Below are 23437 nucleotides of genomic sequence, written 5' to 3' on the forward strand. Positions count from 1 at the left end.
GATGAGAAAACAGGCCTGGAGATGTTAATGAACTTACCCAAGGTTATGCACCTAATAAATGGCAGAGCTGGGGTTAGGAACAGGGCCTCCCGCCTGCATGCAGTCCACGCTCTCTGCCCTCAGTCTCTGAGAACGAGCCTGGGCGCTGGGGGCCTGGGCAGGCCACTCACCTGGGGACGATGGAATCCCTGCATCCTAGATTTCTGGGGATTAAACGAGGCTCCGTGGGAATGTGGCGTCCATCCCGCAGTGGGCACTCAACTCTGTCCTCTTCAGCTAAATCTGCACAGAAATCCAGACAACACTTCAGGAGGCATCCGGGCCAAGAGACACCTCACCCAACGGAACATTACTGGGAAGCACCAAAAGCAGACTGCACACCCTCACCTTTGCATCTCAGTGGGTGCCTGATCACTGAGAGGTTTTCTAAAACGTGTATGAAGAAAATCACTCAAATTTAGTTTTGACACATTTTAATATTGGGCATAATCTTTTTAAAAGTGAAGCTGAGAGATTAACTTACAATCAAATGTCCTGACAAACTCAGACACTAAGTCAGCTACTTCAACTTTCAACAACACAGTGTAAATTTAAGGACGTACACCGTACCTCATGATTCTGTAGGTATTCCCAGTGACCATAGTCCATCACTGTGCCTTTTAGTCAACATGCCCTATGACCATTTCAGGAGCAGGGTGTGGATCCTACATATTCTAAGCAGAAGCTTGGGACAGTCTGAAATTCCAAAATCCCCCCATACCCGGGTGCAGTATTTTTAGAATCTGCCAAGCCCTGTCAGAACTGTATTTTCAGTAAATCCTCCTAACTCCATGAGGTACTATCCCTATTTTCCAGGTGAGTACAAGGAAGCCCAGAGCGGGAGTGATTTTCATCCACCCAGCATTTGCTTAGTGCTTGCTGTGTCTTAGGCAGCATGCTGCTGCCTGAGGTTCCAGCAGGAGCTGGCCCCTGCCTTTAAGGAGTTTTCAGTTGGAAGTGGGAGAAACGAAATTCACAGAGCACAGCACAGCATGGGCCAGTGCTCTGGGGGCACACACGGGAGAAAGGAGGAGGAACTCTCCCTGGGTCTGGCCAAAAGGTATGGGAAAGCTTTCCCCAGCAAGATAGAGGGGCACAGGAAGTACGTGGAAAGAAGAAGCAGAGCTGAAGGACAGCGTGTACAGAGGTGCAAAGCAAAAACGGGGTGCATCTGAGAAAGGACAGGCACCACTGAGCACCAACCAAGTGCGAGGCTTGTGCTGGGTGACGAGGACCCCACCCTGAACAAGACAGGCAATGCCCTTGTCCTCAAGAAGCTTAATTCTAAGGTAAAAATAAACAACAGAAACATAAATCCAATAAAAATATGATTTCAAAGTGGTGAGCACTCTGAAGGAAATAACTCAGGGCAAATGAGCCAGAGAAAAGGAGAAGCAGGTTTTAGACATAGCAGTCAGGGACTGGACGCCTGAGTGCAGACCTGAGAGGGGAGCCAAGGTCAATCACAGGCAAGGTGAGAAAGGGATTCCAGGTAAACCGCAGCACAGGACCCTGACAGGTTAAAGCCAACTGCAGTCGGGAAGCAGGAAGGAGGACAGGGAGGCTGGAGCACAGCGAAAGAGGCCACAGTGGGGTGATGGGGTGGGAGCGAGGCTCGCAGGCTGCGCAGCAGTTTGGACCAATCCCGGGTGCACCAAGAAGTCTTTGCAGCCTTTGAAGGGAGGTAGGGGTGACACTGTTCACTTCCATTTCTGAAGGACAACTCATTCCGAAGAATGAATTATTGTGATCAGGAGGCTCCGGACAGAACCTGAGAGACTGGGTTAGCTATCAGGGTGACGGCGGTGGAGAAGAGGCAGCAATGGTTGGACCTGAGATGAATTCTGGAGACAGAACTGACAGGACCTCCCAATGGCTTGGAGGTGTGGGCAAGGAAGGGATTTAGGACAACTTCTAGCCACTGGCAAACAGGATACTGTCCTCACAGGAAATATTTTGAGAATCCAGAGTTCTCTCTTGCAAATGTTCAACATGAGTTGCTTATCAGACATTCAAGTGAAGATATTCAATAAGCAGGTATCTAAGCCAGCAGCTCTGGGAAGAGATCGAGACTAGTTTTGAATGCAGGGGCCACGGGCCTGTAGATTGTATTCAAAGCTTGAGAATCAAATGGAATATCCTAGGGAAATGTGCTGAGTGAGAAAACCCACGTCAGTCCAGGGGGCGGAGGGGGGGAGCGTTGGAAGAGGAAAAGCCAGAAAACTACAGTGAGATGGGGTAGCCAGTGAGCTAGGAGGAAAACAAGGGGTGTCAGGTCACAGAACCAAGAGACAAAGGGGGATAGGCCAACTGGGTGAAATAACGCCCAGGGACTAACTAGGTCACTGGTGACCTCGAGAACATGACAGCAGTTCCATGGTGGGGGTGGGGGTGCAGCTGGAGAGGGTTAAGAAGAGTGGGAAGGAAGGGAGTATAAATAGTCACTGCAGACATGTGGGTGAAGGGGGCAAACACATGGAGCAGCAGACATGGAGAGGCATATGGAACCGAGGTTTGGTTTGGTTTTAGAGAAAGGAGAACTCAGGATGTTTACATGCTGACAGGGAAGAGCCACTGGAGAGTGAAGCACAGGAGCATGTCCTTGAGCTGGTAAGGACACTGCGCGTCACCTTCTTGTCTGTAGTCGCACATTCCAGCTCTCTGCTGTCCCCTCTGCTGTGATCCTCAGGTGCTGGCATCCTTCAGGGACCTGGGCACAGCATTCTGCTCTTTTCTCTCTCCATCCCCTCTCCTATCGGGTGGAGGGGTCCAACTCTGCAAGGGTTCAAATGCCTCCTGCAGCTGGCACCTTTGTCTCCCACTGACCCTCTCAGAAATGCAACATTCCCGTCGCATGTTCCACCACTCACTCAAACCGGCCCCCGCCCGCTCCCTCCACCTCTGTCTTATACTTGTGCCCAGAGCAAGAGAGGCCTTCATCAAACTTCTTTACCCCTTTATGTACCCCCTGCTTGACTTCGCACATTACCAGCCCAACTGGCTAGTAAGTGGCAAAACCTACACACCAAGCCAGCTGGGTTTGACTCTGAACCCCAACTTCTACATACTTCCCTCAAAGAAGTTCCTGTAGTTACTTTAATTTCAACATGCCATAAACTCATTTTAGTCAGCAAGAAAAACTATCCCTTTATGATAATAAATATTACTGAGGAAAAAGTCTAGCAAAGTGGTTTATTACAAGTTATTGCTGGAAAAAGTTCTTCAAACAGACCAGTGCAGTAGAAATGCCTTTAGAGAAGTATCAGTTTTTAGCTTTCTTCACAACAGCTCTATGATTTTTACACATTTGTGTTTTTAAAGAGCCACTGCCGCTACTTCAGATGACAGTAACTCTTCGATGCTTGTTTTTACTTCCAAGCTTGTGATTTTTTTTAAGAGGCTACTTGAGGGCCGTGAATTGCTTCACTGTCTTTTCACTCTCTCTCTTCAGTTCCTCGATGTGGGCGTCCAGGCGCTCCAGGATGTGGTGAGACCTGAGTTCCTCCTCCTCCAGAAACCTTGTGGCTATGGAACCAAGGGGAGACACAGGAAAGGGACACTGGAAGAGAAGCGAATTTTGACATATCAAAGTCGGATAGTCTCTAACAGACATTATGCATGATAGCTTCTAACTAGCAACATTAAAAAGTGGTTTTTTAAAAAAATACTTTTTCCTCTGAAGGGATTTTTCTCTTGTTAGGATAAACCTAATGAGAAGACTACATTTTTTAAAAAAGTTCTGCAGAAAATTCACCAGCTCTCTTCCTCTCTGACCCGAGCTGTGCAACTGTAAAATCCATATAATCACTGGCCTAAAGTATATCCCGTTGTAGACGTGTGCATCCTTCTACAACCCAGAAGAAAACCCACTCCTGCCTGTTACTCAAACTCGCTTTTAAAATCTGACGTTCCTTTCCCTTTAAAACACAAAATATCTACTTATAGTATATCAGACACCATTGAAATCGACTCTTTCCCTCCACCAGAACTGCCACCCAGCCCCCTTTCTGCCCCCCGCGGGGGCAGTGGTATTTGAGAGTGCTGGCTCTAGAAGGGCAACACAGGCCTACGCGCATGCAGCCCCTCCTCCTCTGCAGTGGTGGTTTTCCGTAAAGTCACCTCAAACACCGAATTAGTGAACAGGGAATCTGCCCCCAGGGGAAATGCACACACATCTATGTCACAGCAAGTATCCTGCTAAATCCCTCTCATCCTGGTAGATTTTATTTGCTTTATTTTACAAAAGAGAAAACGAGGTTGAGAAGCGTTTAGTGACCTGCCCGAGGCCAGCCTGCTGAGGGATGCCATAGCTGGGATTGAAACTCTGCCAAGGGGCCCCAGGGTCCCAGCTCCTTGCTAAACTGCACTGTCCCTCCTGGCCCCAGCCTGTGGTCCTCTCACGAGAGCTGAAACAAGAGGACAGCGCCACCTCAGCCACCTCAGCCACCTCAGCCACCTCAGCTGGGAGTGGAAGTGTAGTCACCTTTCACAGCTCCACACCAGTCCACAAACGCTGCAGTGGAGCTGAGCACTGACTGGGGCTACATGGATTTCAAGCAATGAGGCAGGTTCACAAATACTGAATCCATGACCAACGAGGACTGACTATATCGCCCTGGTAGAGTCTGAGGTAACTTTCTACAACCAGATGCAATTCCTTCCTCCACTTCCACCCACTCCCTTTTCCCTCTCCAACAGTCCCTCTTCTTCCTCACTGTCCAGGCCTCAGAACTGTCCCGCCATCCAGAGATATTCCTTGAACCAACCACTCCAATACAAAACTGACCCACTCTAAAAAGGAAGGGAAGGAAATTTCCCATTAGGGTTAAGTCAAATCACTATAACTTATGCTGTATTTCAGAACAAAGATGTACTATGAGAAGTAATCTTGGCTAATGTGTCTTCATCAGCAAAACTCTAAGACAGAAATACATGAGAACAACAAAGGGCACTTCAAATAGAGAACCAATAAGAAAACAAAACAAATCACACTCCTCACCCTTCAAGTAAAAGATACAATCAAACTAAACAAACTTAATAAGCTAGTAAGATCAGAAAGTTGCCATACCGAAGACATAAACTCTTCTTGGTCATTTACGCTCTCAGAGATAGAGTCAGAAAAAATGGCTTCGTTTGGGTCTAGCACTGAAGGCAAAGACTGAGTTTTGTACAGAAAGTTGGAAGGCAAAGAGATGCTGGAGCTGCAAGAGCTGATGTGAACACTCAGGGGGCTGAGGACCCTGGACACGGGCTCTACGCCGCCCGGCGCTTGTCCTCCCGGAGAAGAAGGAAGACCTGTTTTGTAGAGCTCAGTCTTCCCTCCACCACGTCTGTGCTGGCCATGGGATGGCCTGGAGAGCAGACTGGGAAACAAAACAGATAACAGTTGTAGCAATTTTTCTCTTTAAAACAGAAATGTTGTAGGAAGTTCACTTAAAAATAAATGGAAAGGCTAACTAGTAAGGCTGTAAGTGCTAAAATAAGCAGCCCACTCAGACCAGGTGTTCCTTCATTCACACAGGTTCCAAATATCCAGTCCCCACTTCCGGGCCCCTGCCCTCACACACCTACAATAGAGGAAGACAGATAAGCTGCCAGAGGGCTCTCGCCTGCTCGGAGCTGGAATAAGGGGAAGTACTGTGCACACAGGAGGGCCACACCCCTCCTCTGCGGGTGGGGGAGGGTTAGAGCAGTGAAGGGCCTCAGCAAAGGCTTTTGGGAGGAAAACAGGTGAACCCCGTAGTAAGACCTGAAACCAGGTAGTTTTCTAGTGAATGCCGACTTACGGTAACAGGCTATAATTAACTAACCAAAAATACAAAAGAAGCTTTTTCTAGAAAGCCACCTTGTCATGGGGCAAGTAGGGTTGGGAGGTGGCAGGCAGCATGAAAGGCTCAGGGCACTAAGGATGCTGTCTGTGCCCACATCCAGGGCGTCTCGCACACAAGCCCGAATGAGCGTGTGCTATGCAGCCCTCCGTTTCTTCACCAGAGGGCAGCTTTACTTGTGGACAGTGGACTTCAGAATTAAACAACAGTCTTTTGATGAAGATGTAATATCTATAAGTCAGAAATCATTCTTAAAGAAATGAGCATTGTATTACAGTGATACACATTTTAAATAAACCATGAAGAGATTTTACTTGAACTCTGTATTCTTGAACTCAGGTGCTCTGCTGTGTGTTGGTTTTAAGAGCACATCATGATTTTTTTTGCACATCTGAGTAGAAATCTCCAGCTTAGATTTGGTATCCATCAAATCTCTCTGTAGTTGTTGATTTTCAGACACTAATTTATTTAATGTCTCAATATAATTCTCCTGGAGGTCTGCTATGGAAATCTCTTTTGCCTAATAAAAAAGAATACTAGAGTCACTTAACTTGTATAAGAATACTCGTGACCTGTGATACCACTGCTAGCGGGAAATCACATTCTTTTTCAGTTGTAACCAGTTCATCTGTGCCTTTACTTTGGAAAAGTGAAGCTCTGGTGGTGGCTCTCTTAGACTGAGAGAGAAGAGAGGCTCTGCCTCTCACAGTGAGTGGGGTGAAGTGTTAGGCGAGGTGGGCTTCCCTGTCGTGTCCGGAACGAGCACAGGGCAGGAGGAAGGCTCAGAACCAGCAGGAAAGCTAAAGTGAGAACCAGAAATGGAGAAAGTAAGGTAAGCAGCAGGGGCTCTCAGAGAAAGGGAAGCTTGAGTAGCCCTTCACACCTGTGGAAGAAAATTGAGAGACTAAAAGAAATGTGAACAAAGTTTCTAAAAAGGAACTCTGGCCATCAGAGACACTTAAATAAATACTCTCTGGCCTTAGATATTTTTACATGACATTGGCACCTCTTCTTGTGTGTGAAACCAATTTGGACAGGATAAAGCAGGACTCACTTATAAAGTGGGAATTACTGCTCCGATCTGGCCTGAGTTTTGTGATCATCGAGTTTATTGCTCTTTAATTCTAGGTGTTGCCCGGAAATACAGTAAAAGTGGTGTGGACCCTTTTTTTCCAACGACAAAATATTTTCATCAGCAGTCTGAAAAATGATGGTAATCTCTAGAGTTTCATACAATGTTTAATTTGGTCTTTTCTGTAAAGAACTTTCTGAAAATAGGCTGTTCAGGGTGGTCTGACACAGAATTTACCTAACAAAAACATAAACTTTAAAATACAAACTTTTAATTATCTATATCCCACTAGTGTCAAGTTACAAAATCTTTCAGTAAGTTGTCAATTCCAGTTCAAATCCACCCCATCTAAAAAATTTTGCAGACCACAGGATTTAAACTACAAACTGCTGCCAATTTTTAAATAAATGTGCTAAATAACACATTTTACCAAATTTATTGAGTTCATTAAGATAATTAATTTATTAAAATTCTTATTCAGCCCAAACACTCATCCGTAAAAGCAATTCTACCTTTCTAGGTGGGAAAATGCAGCACAACACTTTCTAACAACTATTCCCGACACACACAAAACATGTGCACTGCATGTAACTGCTGAACCACAGGAAGGTTAAACTGCTGACGAAATTTTCACCAGATTTTGATACCTGATGTCATTAAATATGTGTTTTTTAAAAAAGAAAATGCTTGCCTTTGTCAGGCATCCTTTTAAATGTCCTCGAATTTTATTTTATAAACAACAATCACAGGTAAGCGAATGTGGAAGGTAATATAAGAACTGTGGCAAGCACACACCTGGCTGTACAAAGAGAGGACAGCACCACCACTGTCCGATGGAGGTTTCGGGAGAAAGCGAGCTGAACAGAATCTCCAGTCACGGTCAGGCCTAAGTGCCGTGACACTTCCCAACTCACATGTGAACAGGTCACCACTGCGTAAGAGAAGATTCTATCAACCAGTTACTGCCAAATCCTGGGTGGGCCTTTTGAAGATCCTGTGTTATAAACTGGCTAGTTCTTGGCTTTCTCCACTACCAGCCTAGTATTGGCTTTACCGGGACATATACAGCCATGTCCATCCCTCCACTCACCTTCCGCCATACAAGATGTTTACCTGTTGTCTCTTTTCCTATCTTCCTATTTTTACCTGGCTTGTAAGTTTGTGCTTAAAAAAAATTCCTTTCACTATAGATTTAGAAGGCTTACAGGAGGGAGCAAGGTTAGAGGCATATTTTCCTCCACCATCCTAAGTTATAGCATAATATTTCATAGTATAGAAAGCTACAAATTAACCACCTTTCTCCAGATTAACATTTAGTTTATTTCAAAATTTTGGACACTGCAAACAACGCTAAAATATAACCATTTCTGTGCATTTGCTCCTATAGGATGGGTTCTTCAGGAATGCAAACTGATATGACCGTTCCGGAGAATTATTCCTCAATGACTGTCAAGTTCAGAAATGCACAGCACTCAAGAGTTCACGTGCTCTCTGTATTTACAAGTTTGATGGGTATTGCTCAACTGCTCCCTAGAAAGGCCCTATCAATTCACTTCCTCACTAACCGAGCATGAAAGGGCCTTTTTCCCCAGATTTTTACCAACTCTGGCTACATTAGTTTTTAAAAATCATTGTCAATCCAATTAGCAATAGAATATTTATTTGTTTTGTTTTGATTATTGGGGAGGTTGAGCAGCTCTCCTTTTTTACTGGATTTTTGTATTACTTCTGTGAATTATCTATTTATGCCCTTTGACCATATTTTGTACTGAATAACCTTTTATTATCTTTGTAGAAAATCCTCATATATTAATATTTTATGTTAACCTTCTATCTGTTTACAGATTGTTTTCCCCAGTCTATTAGTCTTTTATGGGATTTTTTGCCACCCAGAAATTTTATATTTTTATGTTGTAAAATTCCTTATATTGTAAAATTCTTTATGGTTTCATGATGTCAAGAGAATGTTCCACTATAAAAATAATGGCCCATATTTTCTTCTGGTTGAAATAAAGTATCCATCTAGAATTTCGCACTTCCTCCCACCAGCCTCCCTAATCCCTAACTGTGAAATCAGAAGTACATGGGGGCAAACAGGGGCAGGGAGTAACTCTCCGTCTTTGGAGGCACATATTCCCTGAGAAATACAGAAAAAACTATTTCTAGTCTTTGAGCATTTGATCTATATTAAAAAAGATGGGTTAGAAGAGATGGATCACTTTGCAAATTGTAAGAATCTATAACCAAACAGTTAAAAGAGCATCGACACTTTATAAGTCACTGTTGGCTAATCCTGGTTAGCCACAGGAGTCTGTGCGCGTGTCCTACCAGACTAGTCTCAGTCTCTCAAGGGAAGAATTCTCTTACCGGGCTTGTCTCCTCACTCACTAAAATGCTCCAAACATAAGATTTTGGAACATTTCATTAAATTAATTGTATCTTACAGAAATGGAGTTAAAACTAAATTACTTAAAAGGTTATACAACTTATAATGAAAAAATATTTTTAAAATAATAATAATAATAATAATAATAATAACAGCATCTAACACTTACTATATGCCAAGCGGTATGCCGAGCCCTTTATATACATTCTCCCTATAAAGAAAACAGACTGTGTATATATTTTATCACATACATAATATCAAAAATACCTTCCAATGACTGGAGTAGAGTCATATTTCACTCACTTCCACCACTATTTTCTGCAAAAGGATCATTCCATATTTGATCTTAACTCTCTCTTTACCATAAAAATATCTACAAAGTGATTTCTTTAAAGGCTTCAATAGTAGAAAAATGTAAGTTTCTATTTACGTACCTCATGTAAACCCAATTCCAATTTCGTCACCATTTCAGAAAGACGACGATTTTCTAACTTCAATGACTCCAGCTGACCCACAATGTCCTGAGAAGGGAAAAGCAGAAAAGACAAATAAATAAAAATAACAAATAAATATTTCAAAATTTTTTCACATATAATTTTTATTGGGCAAAGTTACATTCTTCATTGAGACATATAAATATTTTCTAAAAAGATTTCTTTAAAAGGTGTTTAAAGATGAATTAACACACATGTAATTAAAATATTGCTCTAAGAGGAGGAATCGGTTCCCCAGCACACCCCTAACCACTCTCCTGGGTCAGCTTCCCCTGACTGGCTTCTACCTCCAATATCACGTTGATTGCACTCTTTTCACACAATTAATTCCTTATATTCAGCCCTCATTCTCCTTAGCTTTTCTGCTTGACCAAAAATTCCTGCCTTTCTTGGCTTCCTGCTTCTTTAGTGAAGATGCTTCCTTCCTTAGTGCTACTATTTTTTTTAGCTCCATGCCAACACCTTTTTTATGCTAAATGAGTAATATCCTAAGTTGGTTCAAGTCTCTGCCCATCATACTCCTCTGTGCTTTCTTATTAAAATCTTTAAGTCTCGCAGGATGTTTCAAATGCCAATGTCATGCAAAGACTTCCACACCTAAATGTCTTACTCTCACTTTAATCTTGAACTCCAGGCCATCTGTGGAACTGACTACTACATAGTTCCATATGAAAGTCCAGCCTTTACCACACGCCAAAGGCGCCAAACCAATGCCCCCTCTACCAGCCTCCCTATTTTGTATACCTTTCATACAGATTCATTATCCTCTCCAAAACTGCTCCCTGTCTTTTCTCTCTTTCACTGAAGTGTACCACTTTCCATTCAGTTGCCCAAACTAGAATCAAGTTAGCACCTTTCATTAACTCTGTCTCACCCACCCTCCCTGTCCTGTCGCATACAAAGCCCCGCCAATTTTTTCAGCCAAATACCTCTGGCATTCATCTATGTCCCTCTTCTTCCAGGGCCCACTGCTCAGGCCACCATCTAACTGTCAACACAGCATCTGGGTGGTCTCTTTGCCTCCTTGCTTCTTTCCCATATGATGACCAGAGAGATTTTTTTATCCTGAGTAAAGCCATTCTCTACTGACAACACTCAAGATAACACTCCAACTCTTCAACATGACTGACAGGGCCCCTCAGGAGTTAGTCCCTGCTTTCCAGTCTCGTCCACTGTCATTTGCCCCCCATAGAGTTTACTTTGTGATGGAGAACACATCACACTCTCACCTCACACCACGGCAACAGTCTCTTTGCTTGTCTGTCTACCCTCACCTCCACCAATCCTCACTAGGATGCTTGCTACCCAGCATGCTTGCAGCTCAAAGCAGGTGTCCACAAAATTTTACTGAATTAAATACTACAGAAATGATGTCTTTACTAAACTCGATCCTCAGAAACAAACTTCAAATAAAAAATAAAAAAACCAAACCCCAAAACCAAAAAAAGGACCAAAAAAAAAAAAACCCAACAAAAAAAAAAAAAAAGAAAAAAAAAAAAAAAAAAAAAAAAAAAAGAGGTTATGTTCGCATGTCACCTTGTGCTCTACAGCTTTTTCTTCTGCCTTTTGTATCTCTGCTTTGAGTCGCTTTTCCATGTCGTAGGAAGACGTTTTGGCAGAAGCAATAGTGATATCTCGCTGATGTAACTCACGAGTTAAACGAGAGATTTCCATCTTCATTCCTTCCAGTGCAGAACTGTAACTCTGATCAGCCTGAAAAATCTGTTCTTTCAACTATAAAGAAACAGAAAGGAAAGCATGAAAAATTAAGAGAAAGTATGTAGACGGAAAAATATATTAATAGTTAGAATAATATGGTAATTTTTACCTTACTTCAAGACATGAATTTTTCCCCTAGATTACATCTGCAGAAAATTAGTGATTTACCACATTGCACACCTGTACTGAAGGTCAGTTAGTTGTACACATAATCATTTCTTATACCTCAAAAGAGGGAAAGATAACTTATTCAAATACTGAGAACCGGCATCAAGGCCCATGAATACATTATTTAGAGGACAGCACCTGTGACCTTCACTCTTTTCTAGATGCTAATCTAAAAATTTTGATTACATGGTTTCCTGGTCCACAGAAGATAACAGAAAGACAAAAAGAAGAAAGGGGCTAGAAGTAATCTCAAAGAAGTAATAAAAAAATGAGTCAACAAACAGGACAGCCAGAGTCCATTAATGCAGAGACAAACAGCTCTGCATACCTCACTAGCCAATGAGAATGTTAACTACGCCACAGCACAGAGGACAAGACAAACCCATAACCACCTTTAGTCAATATGAAAATATTAAATGCTAGCTCATATAATATGTTTTTGCAATCAGGAAGGTGTAGATAGCTTAGAAATATTTCCACTTAAAGATGTGTTTTAAAATAAAGTTTTAGAATACAAAGAGGAAGGCTTCAATTACCCTGAAAATACTGGTATGAAAACCCTGAGGATGACTAAACAGACACTTCCCCAAGCACGTGCCGGGTGCTGGGGACTACTGAGCACCAAGTGGCCCTTTGGACTATACTTTTCTGTCGCTAAAAATAACTACTACAGCCTGTCAGCCCACCGCTCCATTCATAATCCAAACACCACCACGACCCCAAGCATGCAGACTTTTACCTTCTTAATCTCTGTCCTGTACTCATTGTTATGCGCTTCCACCTTCTTCAACTCTTCGTATTTTTCCATTAGTTCTTGGCTCAGCTGTTTACATGTTGTACTCACAGACTCCAAGCTGTATGACAAGAACAGGATCACATATTTAAACCCAACCCTGAGCCCTGACCAGCGTGGCTCAGTTGGCTGGGTGTCCTCCTAAAGGTCGCTGGTTTGATCCCCCGTCGGGGCCATGCCTGGTTGTGAGTTCAGCCCCCAGTCAGGTCGTGTAAGGGAGGCAACCTGCTGTGTCTCACATCAGTGTCTCTCTCCCTTTTTTTTCTCCCTCCCCCGCCCATCTCTCTAAAAATAAATAAAATCGAAAAGAAAAACTAATTTACCTTTTTGATGTCTAAGACATATCTCAAAGATCACCTCCCACTCCAAATTAAAACTCATTTCCAATTTTCTTATCACAAGAGGCAGCTAAATCCAATTCCCAGTTTTGAAGATACTTTTGATTTCTGTGTTTACCTACAGTCTTTCCTTATGCTTAAAATTTAACTGGTTACAAAATTCTGAAGATTACAGCTAATTTTTTCTCTCTAGTTGTACAGGAGCTGCCATCATAATCTAAATCTTCACTACACTTAATTACAATTCCATTCTACACACAGCTGCCAGAATAATTTTCTCTAAAGAGTTTCCAAGTTGTCATCCTAACTTAAGAATCAATCCCTTATCAGATATAAGAACATCAGGGGCATCGTACCTCTCCTATCTCAGTGCTCATTTCTACAAGTAAAATCTTTTTTTAAAATATATTTTATTAATTATGCCATTACATTTGTTCTATTCCCCCCTTCATTTCCCTCCACCCTGCATACCCCCTCCCCCCCTTGTTTATAGCCCCTTGTTTATAGCCATCAAGTCCTTTAGATTCTATATTTCCCATGCTATTCTTGCCCCCCCATCTATTTTCTATCTACTGTCTATGCTACTTATTTTCTGTACCTCCTCCCCCCTTCTCCTCCTCCCACTCCCCTGTTGCTAACCCTCCATGTGATCTTTATTTCTATGGTTCTGCTCCTGATCTAGCTATCCTCTTAGTTTGCTTTTGTTTTAGGTGTGGTTCTTAATAACTGTGAGTTTGCTGTCCTTTCATTTTTCATATTTTTTTATCTTCTTTTTCTTAGGTAAGTCCCTTTAACACTTCATATAGTAAGGGCTTGGTGATGACGAACTCCTTGAATTTGATCTTATCTGTGAAGCACTTTATCTGTCCTTCCATTCTAAACGAAAACTTTGATGCATAGATCAATCTTGGATGTAGGTCTTTGGATATCATGACTTGGAATACTTCTTCCCAGCCCCTTCTTGCCTGTAAGTTCTCTTTTGAGAAATCTGCTGACAGTCTGATGGGAACTCCTTTGTAGGTGACTGTCCCCTTATCTCTTGCTGCTTCTAGAATTCTCTCCTTCATTTGAATCTTGGCTAATGTAATGATGATGTGCCTTGGTGTGTTCCTTCTTGGATCCAACTTCTTTGGGACTCTCTGAGCTTCCAGGATTTCCTGGAAGTCTATTTCCTTTGCCAGAAAGGGGAAGTTCTCCTTTATTATTTGTTCCAGTAAGTTTTCCACTCATGGCTATTCCTCTTCCCCTTCTGGTACCCCAATAATTCGGATGTTGAAGTGTTTGAAGATGTCCTGAAGGTTCCTAAGCCTCTCCTCATTTTTTTGAATTCTTGTTTCTTCATCCTTTTGTGTTTGGTCATTTTTTTTCCTCCTTCTGGTCCACTCCTTTGATTTGAGTCCCAGTTTCCTTTCCATTACTATTAGTTTCCTGTGAATTTCCCTTCATTTCAATTAGTTTAGCTTCCATATGTTCCTCTAATTTGTGACTAAAATCAACCAGTTCTGTGAGCATCCTGATCACCAGTGTTTTGAACTGTGCATCTGAAAGTTTGGCTATTTCTTCATTGCTTAGCCTTATCAGGTCTGGGGCTCTGAGTTCTTGAGCCATGTTTTGATCTGTTAGTGCCCATTACGTATGAGGAGCGAAGCCTTAGTTGTTTACCAGGGTGGGGCCACCCAGGTCGCTGGTTTGTGACGCTGTATGTGGGGGCAGGGTCAGAGAGAGACAATGGCAGTTCCCTCTGCCGCTTCTTGCCACTGGGGACTGCATGGTCTGCCTCACTGCTAGCTACTTCACCGGTTTATCTGTGCGTGAATGTGTGACCGAGATCAGCCCTCAGTGGGTCCACCGCCTTGCGCCCTCAGTGGGTCTGCCCGCTTCTCCACACTTGGAATCTGCCCACGGCTGCTGGTGCACCTGGGTTGTGCGCCCAGGTCGGTCGGTGGATCTTTCCTGCCCGACCCTGCTCTGCTGCTGCCTCTGCTCCTCTTACCGGTTTGGCTGAAGGGTTCGTTGTTGTCGGACTTCCATGTAGTTCAATTTTCTGTGGTTTGGCTGCATTTTTGTTGCTAAAACTTTGTTGTTTTTAAACTTAGTTGTGGGAGAAGGTGCAGTGCTTCCACCTACACCTCCATCTTGGCAGAAGTCCTCTCTACAAGTAAAATCTTTTTGCTTCTAAATCAAAAGGCTGTACTGTCTGCCACGTGCCATTTGCTACACCTGACTGCTTGTCTCTGCATATACCATCCCCCTGACCACAAAGTACCTTCCTCTCCGGCCTGGCAGTGAGTGGTCAACATCCTCTCAACAATCAGAGCAGTATTTTCCCAATAGAGCCACCCCAACCCTCGTCCCCTAATAACCTTAAATACAATTTATTTTTTATTTATATAGCTTGAATGTACAAATTTTCCAGAACTACCTACCTTAAATGTACTACTTTAAATTGCTCTCAGGTCCTTTAACATGTACATTTTGTCTCTCAAACTACAAATTCTATGGTTAAAATAATGTTTTTTACTCCTTATTTCCCTCCAGCTGTGTCCACCATCCCTTCAGCTCCTGGATCGGCTGGTTCTAGACAGTTTGATAAATGCTTAATAACTACTGAGATTGTCTTACCAATGCAATCAACTTACCAGATAAGCTATCATTCAAAAATACTATCTTTGCCATACAACAATACAAAAACAACTATATGAATTTCTCCAGTTAAGGAATATATCATGCAAATTGAGTAACACCAATAAACTATCTAAAAGGATCCTTTTCCACCCTGACTGTTATGACTCAGTTACTTGGGTGTCATCCTGCAAAGCGAAAGGTCACCAGTTTACTTCCCAGTCAGGGCATATGCCTAGGGCCTGGGTTTTGGGTTTCGGGTTCTGCCCTTGGTCAGGGCAAATATGAGAGGCAACTGATTGACGTGTCTCCCTCTCTTCCCCTCTTTCTGAATAAATACTTTTTTTTTAGAAAAATAAAAGCGTTCCCTTTTCTAATTGCCTTTTAATACAAAAAAAAAGAATTTTTCTCTTATCCTCACCCTAGGACATTCCTTTTTTTAAAAAATGCCTTTAGAAAGTGGAAGGGATAGAGAAACATCGATGTGAGAGAGGCATCTGCTGGCTGCCTCCCACACGCACCAGAAGCAGGGATCAACCCGCAACCCAGGAATGTACCTACCGGGAATCAAACCCACAACCAATCGAGCCAGACCAGCCAGGGCCAAAGAAAGAATTTTTTAAAGCCACTGTTTTAGTACAGAGCACTGGTGTTTTATCTGTTCATTCCAGTTTTACCTGTTTCTAAAAATCCTAGGATGTTCATTTACTTGGGCCTTAGTATATGATTACAATACGTCAAACACTGAGTTAGAAAGCTCAGAGATACCCTTGTCCTATCAACAGGTGGGAAAATCGGGGCCTAAAGGTCACACTGCAAGTCAGAAACAAGAGACAAGACTTCAGAGCCTGAGGACAGCATAGTAAAACTTATATACATGGAAAAGACCACTCAAAAGCCAGTTAATAAAAAAATCTATAATAAAAATGTAAAATTAGTTCTGTCAAAAAGAATAATAAGATTTAAATTATTTTATTCACTCTAAAATGTATACATATACCTCAATAACAACAAGGACTATGTTTTTCAAGGTGGAAAAAAAACACTGTATACACATGTATGTGGGCACGAGTAATTATTATGTAAAGAAAATACTTGGTGGTTTCTAAAAACAAAAAACGTATTACTTAATGATATAAAAGTAAAACAGCAGTAGTTTATATATTTTATCTTTTAGATACAGAAGATGTTAATGTATAAATGACCATGATTTGTGTTTAAAATAAAATATCAAACTCTCCCCGGTCAAAACGTTTAGAGGTCTGTATGACAGACAAAAAAGTTCGCCAGTATGACAGCAATACAAGTGAGCTGGGCCTGGCATAGCGTAAGTCAGGATGACATTAATACCCAACAGCATTTCAGAGCAGAGGGGAGGAGACCTTGTGTCCAGAGTGACCTCGCCAAGAGCAGTCCCAGGGAGCTGGCTGGCAGAGAGGAAAGTGCTAACCCAAGGGCTTCCACACAGGTGAAAGGTGAAGAAGTACAGACAGCACAGGCAACTCCTGAAGAACTTGGTTTTGAAAGAGAGCAGAGAAATATGGAAGTAACCTGATTAAAGGAAGGCTTTCATTGTTCCCCTATGATGAGAAATATTGAAGCGTATTTTGTACCACTGGAAAAATCATCAGATAGGAAGAACTTTATGATGCAAAAACAGAAGAGAAAAACTGTGAAAACAGAAAACAAGTGGAGTTTTAGAAGCACAGACATCATCCATTGACTGATCCAATGTAACAGATTAAGGGCAGGCAGACGGGTAGACTCAGTGACACAAGGATTAGGAAGTTCTTTAATTGTTTCTGTTTTCTCAAAGAAATAAGAAATCAGACCATTTGTGGATGCTAACAAAAAAAAACACTTGTTTTTTTTACGGACCATTATATTAGTTTACTTTATCAATAGGATGATCAAAATAATTTTAGCAACTTGACCATTTTGGAAATGTGCATGCAAGTGTCTACCTGCTTTCCAGACGAGTCACCTCCGCCTGCAGCAGCTCCTCACTCGTGTGGGTTAGATCCAGTGGGGAGAGCACATGGTCTAAGTCCTGCTCTTGAGAGCTGTACCTCCTATCCGTCTGAGACTCCTCCGGGGACCTAGGGATGGGTACAAGAGGGCCAGTAAAGGCCTTTTATCTTTGCAAACAAAAATAACATGCAAAACATTCAGATTTCCCAACTGTTTCTGGGAACAAAACTCTTCGGAACTCTTCAGTTTGTCTCCTGCTTTAACGAAAAGAGCACTAGGAGAGTAAAAGGGCAAGAGATGACACTTCTCAAAAATGCAAGCAGCAGCTCTGGCTGGTGTGGCTCAGTGGACCTGTGGCCAGGTTCCCAGAAGGGGGTGTGCAAGAAGCAACCACACATTGATGTTTCTGTCTCTCCCTCCCTTCCCCTCTGTCTAAATAAAATCTTTTTAAAAAATGCCAGCAGCAGTTTACTACTTTCCCAACAGGGACTTTGGCCTGATTTTCAAGGGGAAAAGACAAAATGACAAAAATCACTTTGTTGACACTTGATAACCTGCAGTCCAAGAAACTGGAAAACTACCAGAGTTCTGGCAAGAAGAGGAATATGCACCAGAGTTAAATGGAGCAAAAGGGGCACAGCTCCTTCTATTTCCTTTCACTACAAACCTCACTGCACTAATTCATATACAGAAATAAAAATCGGTTTGGGGAATTTTCTTAAAAGTGCCATCTCAGTCACAGGCTTGTCAATTATATTGATAAAGAGCTAATAATCATAACCTAATCTACATCCAGGAGCTATGGACTATAATTCTTCCACATTTGGAGTCTGGCCAAGAGTCAGCTTGACTAAGAGGTTCCTGACTTTTAAACATTAAGAGTCTCTAGGTTAGGGACCAGAGCCAGAGGCAGAAAACCACACAAAACTATAACACTATAAAACTTTAACTCAGAACTTAAAACTAAGCCCTGGCTGGTGTGGCTCAGTACATTGAATGCCAGCCTGCAAATCAAAGGGTTGCCAGTTTGACTCCAAGTCAGGGAATAGGCCTGGGTTGCAGGCCAGGTCCCTAATAGAGGGCGTGCAACAAACAACCAGACACTGATGTTTCTCTCCCTTTCTTCTTCTCTTCCCCTCTCTCTAAAAATAAATTAATAAAATCTTTTAAAAAAATTTAAACTAAGTAAGAAAACCCATTATATGTGCAAACACAAAATTATAAATACACAATATAAAACCGGTACTTGTTATCAAAACGCCAAGTGACTGGCCTAGCTGGCGTAGCTCAGTGGATTGAGAACGGACTTGCAAACCAAAGGATCGTGGTTCAATTCCCAGTCAGGGCACATGCCTGGGTTGCAGGCCAGTTCCCAGTGGAGGACACATGAGAGGCAACCATACATTGATGTTTCTCTCCCTCTCTCCTTCCCTTCCCCTCTAAAGATAAATAAAATCTTTAAAAAAAAAGTGGCTAAGATTAATAATATTTAAGATGAAACACACCTGATGGTCTCTAATGTGTGCTGAGTGTCGGTTGCCTTTAATTTTGCTTGTAGCTTCTCCTTTTGCATATTTGCCTCATGAATAAAATTTTCTTGAGACTGAAGAGCTGCTTTCAATTGTCTCTTTTCTTCCTGCAGAACCTACAAAATACTCAGGAAAAAAGTCAGATGTTAGTACAATTTTTCTACTTCAAGAAAAAAGGAAGCCAGGGCATTAGACAGTAAGTTATATAATAGGCACAACATTAATAAAACTATCAATATCTGATCCATCGGCCTCGGAACAGGAAAAAAGCCCATAAATTTTGGGAATAGTTCTAAGTTAATTATTCTCCCTTAAAACAAACATACATGCACACATTTTCCCACATTTCCCCAATCACAGTGATTTTTAAAACATACCTCTAACAGTTTTTCAGATTCCCTCAATTTTTCTTCTTTTTGCCGCTGCTCTTGCATGACACTCACGTTGGTCCCCACCAAGTCGTTGACCTTCATGGTGAGGCGCTCGATCTCCATCTCATTGGCGCAGATCGTGTCGTTGGCCCGCTCCAGCTGACTGCTCAGGTGCTGGATTTCCGACTGGCGGGACAGCTCCACAGACTCCAGTTTCTGCTTCCGATTGGCAAGCTGAGCCTGGAGGCGCGCAGATTACCAACAGGTAAAACGTGAAATGATGAAAGAATAATCAATGAATATGGAAAACTAAAACTGAGTTTTACTTCCATAAAAACATAACGCATTAGCACATTAAAAATATAACCCATTCATAGAAAAAAACTCTCATGAATGATAAAAACTAGGCATGGAGGGAAACTTCCTCAACTTGATAAAGACTGTCTATAAAAACCCTACAGCTACAGCATAGGGAATACAGTTAGTAATATTTTAATTACTATGTACGATGTCAAGTGGATACTAGATTTATCAGGGATTATTTCATAAGTTATATAAATGTCAAGTGCAATGTTCATAGTGCAAGTGTGCACTATGCTGCACACTTGAAACTAATATAAAATTGAATTATCAACTGTAATTTAAACTAAAAAAGAATTAAAAGACAAAGAAAAACTGCCCCTAGCCAGTGTGGCTCACTTGGTTGGAGCATTGTCCCATAAACCAAAAGGTCACAGGTTTGATTCCCAGTCAAGGCACATGCCTACATTATGGGTTTGATCCCTGGCCAGAGCACATATGAGATGCCACTGACCGATGTTTCTCACATCATTTCTCTCCTCATCTCTAAAATCAATACGCATGTCCTCAGGTGAAGACTTTTTTAACACACAGCTAACATCGTACTGAATAGAGAAGCATGAAGCTCCTTCACTATGATCAGGCAGAAGAAAAGGTGGCTCTCTCTCACCACTCCTCCCAGTATCAGACAGGATGTCCTTGCTAATGTAATAAGGCAAAAAAGGGAAATAAAAGGTAAGCAGACTGGGAAGGAAGACACAACTGTCTTTGTTCGCAGGTAACATGATTGTCTATGTAAAAAGTCTGAAAAAAATCAACAAAAAAACCCTCCTGAAATTAATAAGAAATTATAGCAAGGTACAGGTACAAGGGTAACATACAAAAGTCAATCAATTTTCTGCATACCAACAATGAATATGTGAAATTTAAATTAAAAACATAATACCATTTACATTAACACCTAAAAAATCAAATACTAAGTACAAGTCTAACAAAATATGCACAAGGTCTATATGGGGGAAACTACAAAACCCCAATGAATGAAAAATCAGAGAACTAAATAAACAGGGAGGTAGTCTATGTTCATGGACAGAAAGGCTCAATACTGTCTCAATGTCGGTCCTTCCCAACGTGAACCACGGATCCAACACAACACCCCTCAAAATCCCCCCACATTACTTTATGGACATCAACAAAGTGATTCTAAGGTTTGTTATGAAGAGGTAAAAGACTAAGAATATCCAACACAATATGGAAGGGGAAAAACAAAGTTGGATGACTGAAGCTATCTGACCTCAAGACTTAATACAAAGCTATGGTAATCAAAACAATGTGGCATTAGCAGAAGAATGACAGATTAATGGAACAGAATACATGGCCCATTACAAAATACAGCCCTGTAAATACAGTCAACTGAACTTTATTGATAAAGGAGCAAAGGCAATGCAATAGAGCAAAGAGCCTCTTCAACAAATAATGCTGGACAACTGGTTATCAACACACACAAAAAAATAAATCTAGAAAAAGACCTTACACTTTTCACAAAAATTAATTCAAAATGCATCACAGAGCTAAATGTAAAATGCAAAGCTGTAAAACTCCTAGAAGATAACATAACAGAAAAACCTAGATCATAAGTAACAGAAATACCTTTCTAGATATAACATGAAAGACACACTTCCTGAAAAAAATTAATAAGCTGAACTTCATTAAAATTAGAATTTCAGGCCCTGGCTGGTGTAGCTTGGTGGATAAAGCGCAGGCCTGCAAACCAAACGATCATGGATCGATTCCCAGTCAGGGCACATGCCTGGGTTGCAGGCCAGTTCCCAGCGGCGGACACATGAGAGGCAACCATACATTGATATTTCTCTCCCTATTTCCTTCCCCTCTAAAAATAAATGAATAAAATCTTTAAAAAAATAATTAGAATTTCGGCTCCTCAAAACAAGGTCTAAAGAATGACAAGACAAGCCACAGAGTGAGAGAAAATATCTGCAAAACACACACTTGATAAAGGACTGTTGTACAAAATTTTAAAAGAACTCTTAAAACTCAACAATAAGAAAATAAACCACTCCATTTTTCAAATGGGCCAAAAACCTGATCAGAAGCCTAGCTGTGTTCCGCCAAGCCTCAGGGCTGCTGGGCAGGTTAAGTACAGAAAACGTTGGAAGAACTTACTCAAAATATTAATCATAGTAATTCCCATTTCATCTACATTTTCTCATTTTTCTAAAATGAACATGTATTATGTAATTTCAATAGCTGACTAAAGAAAACAACTCAAGCAAATATATAATTCAAGGGGTGAGGAGTTATTATGAGCTCCACTTTTAAATGTTAAAAAATAAAAATACATAAGAAAAAAGTTTACATCAAGAATTTTTTTAAACTGGAGAGAAGTATGAATGTTGATATCCATTTACCCCATCTCCCAGATATTCTACCTTTATTCTTCAAAGCGACCCACATATGAACAAAGTGCAGTGTGTCAACTTTGGCTATGCTGATATGGGCGTCCAATAGTAAAAAGACATTATTTCCAACAACTGGGGAAATGTGAACAAACCAGGTATCAAATTATCTTAAGAAGTTATTTTTTTCAGCTAATGTGATAGTGGTATACTAAAATTATGTTTTTTAAGTTCTTATTGTGGGAAATAAGACAATGTCTTTTACATGCTTTGTAATATTCCTGCCAGAAATAAAAAGTAGGGAAGGCTGAAACAAGATTAGCAAATGAGTTAGTTGTTCAATGGGGACAGAGTATTAGTTCTGCAAGTTGAAAAAGTCCTAGAGATCTGGTACACAACAACCTGCATATATTGGGCTGGCCAAAAAGTTCACTTGTTTTTTTTCTGTATGCTGGCTCTAGTAGTGCTTAGTTGTCTTTAACTTTATTCAAAACAATTTTGTTAGATTGTATTGTGACAGCTGTCATATCAGCATGCACTAAAAACAATTTATCCAAATTGATGAATTTTTGTGTAGCCATTTTAATATTGAAGATGGAAGAAAATACGCAACATTGTCAGTGTGTCATGCTTTCTTCCTTCAAAAAAGGTAAAAATGCCACTGAAACACAAAAAAGGATTTGTGCAGTGTATGGAAAAGGTGCTATGACTGATCGGACATGGCAAAAGTGCTTTGCGAAGTTTCTTGGTACTATTGATATTTTGGGACTGTCTTATGCTTTGAAAGAGTTCCCCTGGCCTCTACCCACTAGAAGCCAACTGTAGGAGAGAGCCAACATACGGTACTTAAAATATGCAAATCAATAAAGTTATTGGTGAAAATGAAAACTGTGCCTTCATTTTATGGAAAAACTAAGTGGGCTTTTTGGCCCACCTAATAGTTAACACTACTGTTCTATATACTCTTTAAAATGGTTAAGATGGCAAATTTTAATGTGTTTTTACCACAATTTAAAAATAAAACTTCCAAAATGATAACCATTAATGCTGGGAAACAATATACAGAAGTTTATTTAATTCTTTTTTTTTAATGAGGACCATACGGCACTGACACACACTCAATCACAGAAAGATTTCATTTTATTTAGCTTGCTAATAAGGGAGCAAGAAAAATATAAATAACATTTTTTTAGTTAAACAAAACGATGAGAAAAATAATTCATATATCCTTCAAAGGGAAAATAAATGTTGGCATTTTAGAAGCTTATTGTTGTAGCACTAGCTGAATTTTGGTAAATGAAAATCTCATTTTTACTAACCATAAAGCCTTAATTATGCAGAGTAATTACAAAGAGTGATTTGAAAATAGAAGATCTGCAGTCAGTAATAA

General features: G+C 41.1%; 1 protein-coding gene across 10 annotated transcripts in view; it reads right to left on the reverse strand.

Moving 5' to 3' along the window:
• Window positions 1–448: 448 nt before the first annotated feature.
• Window positions 449–23437, reverse strand: part of CEP63 (centrosomal protein 63) — a 45217-nt gene continuing 22228 nt past the window's right edge. For 6 of the 10 annotated variants that reach the window (XM_053669130.1, XM_053669135.1, XM_053669129.1 and 3 more), the window contains 9 exons: window positions 19337–19570; window positions 18936–19075; window positions 17424–17558; window positions 12446–12560; window positions 11356–11553; window positions 9760–9846; window positions 6182–6387; window positions 5108–5402; window positions 449–3598 (listed from right to left, as the gene is read on the reverse strand). In XM_053669130.1, coding sequence (XP_053525105.1) covers window positions 3440–3598; window positions 5108–5402; window positions 6182–6387; window positions 9760–9846; window positions 11356–11553; window positions 12446–12560; window positions 17424–17558; window positions 18936–19075; window positions 19337–19570 — 1569 coding nt within the window. In that variant the 3' untranslated portion in view covers window positions 449–3439. Of the gene's footprint in view, window positions 3599–5107; window positions 5403–6181; window positions 6388–9759; window positions 9847–11355; window positions 11554–12445; window positions 12561–17423; window positions 17559–18935; window positions 19076–19336; window positions 19571–23437 lie in introns of those variants that run through there. The other 4 variants (XM_053669133.1, XM_053669137.1, XM_053669132.1 and 1 more) reach the window with 3 other exon arrangements.

Source organism: Artibeus jamaicensis, unplaced genomic scaffold (genome assembly GCF_021234435.1).
Source record: "Artibeus jamaicensis isolate MK-2021 breed Jamaican fruit bat unplaced genomic scaffold, CSHL_Jam_final contig_519, whole genome shotgun sequence".
Lineage (NCBI taxonomy): Eukaryota > Metazoa > Chordata > Mammalia > Chiroptera > Phyllostomidae > Artibeus > Artibeus jamaicensis.